The 3,765-nt window shown below is 29.1% G+C and overlaps 1 protein-coding gene across 1 annotated transcript; it reads left to right on the top strand.

The window, feature by feature from the left end:
• The first annotated feature begins 2,019 nt into the window (after nucleotides 1–2,019).
• LOC105618179 (exosome complex component RRP46) lies at nucleotides 2,020–3,003 on the top strand. The gene is made up of 5 exons (XM_012199720.1): nucleotides 2,020–2,119; nucleotides 2,201–2,314; nucleotides 2,393–2,514; nucleotides 2,595–2,738; nucleotides 2,821–3,003. Exons 1-5 carry the CDS (start codon nucleotides 2,020–2,022, stop codon nucleotides 3,001–3,003), a joined length of 663 nt encoding a protein of 220 aa, XP_012055110.1.
• The last annotated feature ends 762 nt before the right edge of the window (nucleotides 3,004–3,765 follow it).

The raw sequence follows: 3,765 nt of genomic DNA on the forward strand, positions 1-3,765 counted from the left end.
CACACACACACACACACACACACACACACACACACACACACACACACACACACACACACACACACACACACACACACACACACACTTATATACACATATACGCACACTATTAGGTGTGTAATATACACATCCTAAGAAAATAAATGTAATATTATTACAATAAAGGTTAAATAATTTGAAGAAATATACAAAATCATTCGCTATGTTATCTTGAAAAGATATCTTTTTTATCGAATATACTCACGCTATCGCATTGAGAGTATACTATTTTATACATTGATGACGCCACGTGTTCAGCAGTTCACAGTTTCGAGATACTAGGCCGAAATCCATAGTTTGTTTTTAATCTCAAAACAATCTCAAGCAATGGCTTAAGATGCTAATATGATTGCAACGAGTAAAGAGAAATAGGAGGGAATGTTTGGTTCTAAACAAGCGGACGAAAGTGACTATATATACTAGCATAAAAAGAACACTTAAGATGGTTGCCATGACGTACATATGTCTGCAGATTTAACTATCTCCGCTATTAATATATTTCTTCCTGTTTCTCTTTACTCTTTGAGTATACATACGATAGAGTATAACCTTCAAAACATAAAATTCTCATTATTATTGATAATATTAACCGATGAAAGATTGTTTCATAATTTCGAGCTAAAGTTACACCACATGTCCGGCACACATCCGGCAATGCACCATAGTGCTCTTTACAATATTTATTAATAATTTGAGCTGTTTTGTTGCTAAAGATCTTTTTCCTATTAAAACTGTTTTATAAACGTCAAAAAAGTGGACGCTTAATCATGGATGGCTGCCATGACGTATTATATCCGTCCGCGGAATTAGCTACCCTCACTATTAATACAATCCCAGAAAATGGAAATAACTCGTTATTTGTAACGGAATTATAATTACAAGTTACTTTTTTGGTAATTCTACTAGTAACTGCGTTATTTTTTTCCTTAGGTAACTGTAACGGTAATGAAGTTACATTTTTTTTGGTAACGAAATGAATACAGTTATTTTTATCGTTATTTTGCACACAATTAGATACGGTACGATTGAACAAGCTTATAGCGCTTGAAATTAGTAAGCCCTCTGTGATAGTAGTCGTCGATTTTAAAAAAATAACGGAAAAATAACGAAAAGTTATCTTCTCAAATAACGGTATTGTAACAAGTTAGTTTTAAAAATCAGTAACTAGTAACTGAAACTTGTTATTTTTTTTACTCGATAACTGTAATTTATTACTTTTAAAAAGTAACTTTCTATTCCCTGTGTCAAACATTGTGTCCCTCCTGTTTTTCTTTACTTTTTGAGTTCATGATATCTCAAGCACTAGCTTAAGACCATATCTCGAATCTTGAGCAACATCTATATATGGATTCTGCCTTTAAAGATGGCTCTTATGGAAGTTCGTATGACTGCGATCCAAATGTAAGTGATTAAGAGTAAGAAACTGATAATACGATACTAATTTTATGATTCATTAGTTTCATAGACATATATATATATATATATATATATATATATATTCAAAACAATTATAATAATATTCTGTTTTTCAAAGCTGTGATTTTAAGTTATCATCCGAGTTTGATTATCGATAGATATGATAACTGCAGAGAGAAAAAAATTGTAAATTTTCGGCAACACATAAGATATTATAATTTTAAAAGTATGTGTACTTATTTATACAACGATTATTTCAACAATAAAAAAATCATCATCATTTAGTAATGTTATTGATTATATATTTATGTTCTAATAATCGTAAATTTTTATTAATTGTCGATAATGTCATCGTTCTTCAATTACCCCCGGATTCACGTGGCTCTATTGATATAGTCAAGAAAATTTGCCTAGGACCGATCGTGGATCATCTTTAATAGTATCTCGTCCATGGCGGTTTGTACGTGTATAGTTTGTACTCTTAACCTTTTTAACCACTTTAACTTCTTACATAGTGTTGTCTTGCCAATTATTATATGAGCAGAAACTTTATTGTAAGATAAAATGACTAAAGAAGCTACTGACATTAATTGTATATTACGACCAATAAATTGCGAAATTAATTTATTATCAAGATCTGATGGTTCTACAATGTTTATGCAAGGTATAATAAACATGAATAATATTAATTGCTAATACAATTAGGTTAAAAAAAATAATTTCAATTATTTTCCTACGCATATAGGTGATACCACAATTATCGCGGGTATAAATGGGCCCTTGGAAACAAAAAGTCAAAAAATGGCATATGACAGAGTTTCTATTGAAGTTACGTATACACCTCTTACAGGACCAGCGAGTAAGTTTGTCATTCACAATTGAAATAGTTATGAACTGTTATGTTTTAGCATTGTTGTGGATAATTGTCAATTTTTAGAAGTAGATGACAGATTAATTGAAACATATATAAAAGAGACATGTGAATCAGCTATATTAGTTTCATTTCATCCCAATACCATGGTATGCATTAACCTACAAGAGATGCAAGATTCTGGTGGGGTAAGAGTTTTCTGCGTCATATATTAATAATAAATCTTGTAAATAAAAATTAAATTCTAAGTAAAAAAATAAAATTTCAGTTACTAGCTTGTGCTATTAATGCATCATGTTTGGCACTAATTAATTCAGGACTTTCCATGAGATTTACTGTTGCAGCTATCAGTTGCATGATAGAAAAAGAAACAGGGGAAATAATCATGGATCCTGACAGCTCACAATTAAAAGTATTTAAATAATAAGAAATGATGAGATATGTATTTTTTCTCAAAAATTATTTTATTCTTAATGTAATTAACTTATTTACAGAATGCAAGAGCAGAATTCACGTATGCATTTGACAGTATTAACAAAGATATTGTATGCTGTCATAGCATCGGTCGATTTTCTCAAAACGAATTTTTGGCTTCTTTGGATAAGTGCAGACATGTCACTAAATGTGTATTTGATTATTATAGGGAAGTAACGAAAAAGTATACAAGTATAATATAATATTATAATATTTTGTTTTCAAATAAATGTTCTTTTTTTACCATCTTCTAAATCAATAAAATCTTAAACATGCATATTAATTTACTAAAAATAATTATTTTATTAGCCATTAGGTAAATTTTTATTCTTAAGACGCTGCGAGCTCGAAGATATAAATTAAGAGACATTATCAACCTTAATATAAATTTAATATAAATTTTTTAATTGCGAATATTTATTCAAATGCATAACTTAAAACACAAGTTATACCTATATTTGAACAAAAGAGCACGGAATATTTATTGAACTATCTACGTGTATGTTTACATTAACGTATTATTGGCTGGAGTAAGATATAATACATCCTTATCTATTATAAATAAGAATGTTATTATATAATGTCGGTTTACTCAATATTTTAATGCCTAAATTTCATATTTATATTATGTTTAATTATAAAAAAAATTAAGTTTCCTTTATTATACCGCTCGTAGTTAAAGAAGGAAATACATATTTCTTCTCTTAGCTTCTATCGATCATGAACTTGCGTTTCAGTTTCTAGATATTTCCGAAAGAGGATGCAATATACTTCTTGATTCCTACTGCCCTCTAGTGTATCATATACACTCTTTCCTTTTTATCATTGAAATATATTGAAACTCCAAATGTAATTCATATTTGTAGTATCAAGCTTCAAATTTTATCAAATGTTTCGAGCGACAACAAAATGAATGTGTATTTCAGAGTAAAATATTATATTTTTAAAAGCTTGTGCTAATAGAA

The sequence above is a fragment of the Atta cephalotes genome (assembly GCF_000143395.1).
Source record: "Atta cephalotes unplaced genomic scaffold scaffold00016, whole genome shotgun sequence".
NCBI classification, from domain to species: Eukaryota; Metazoa; Arthropoda; class Insecta; order Hymenoptera; family Formicidae; genus Atta; species Atta cephalotes.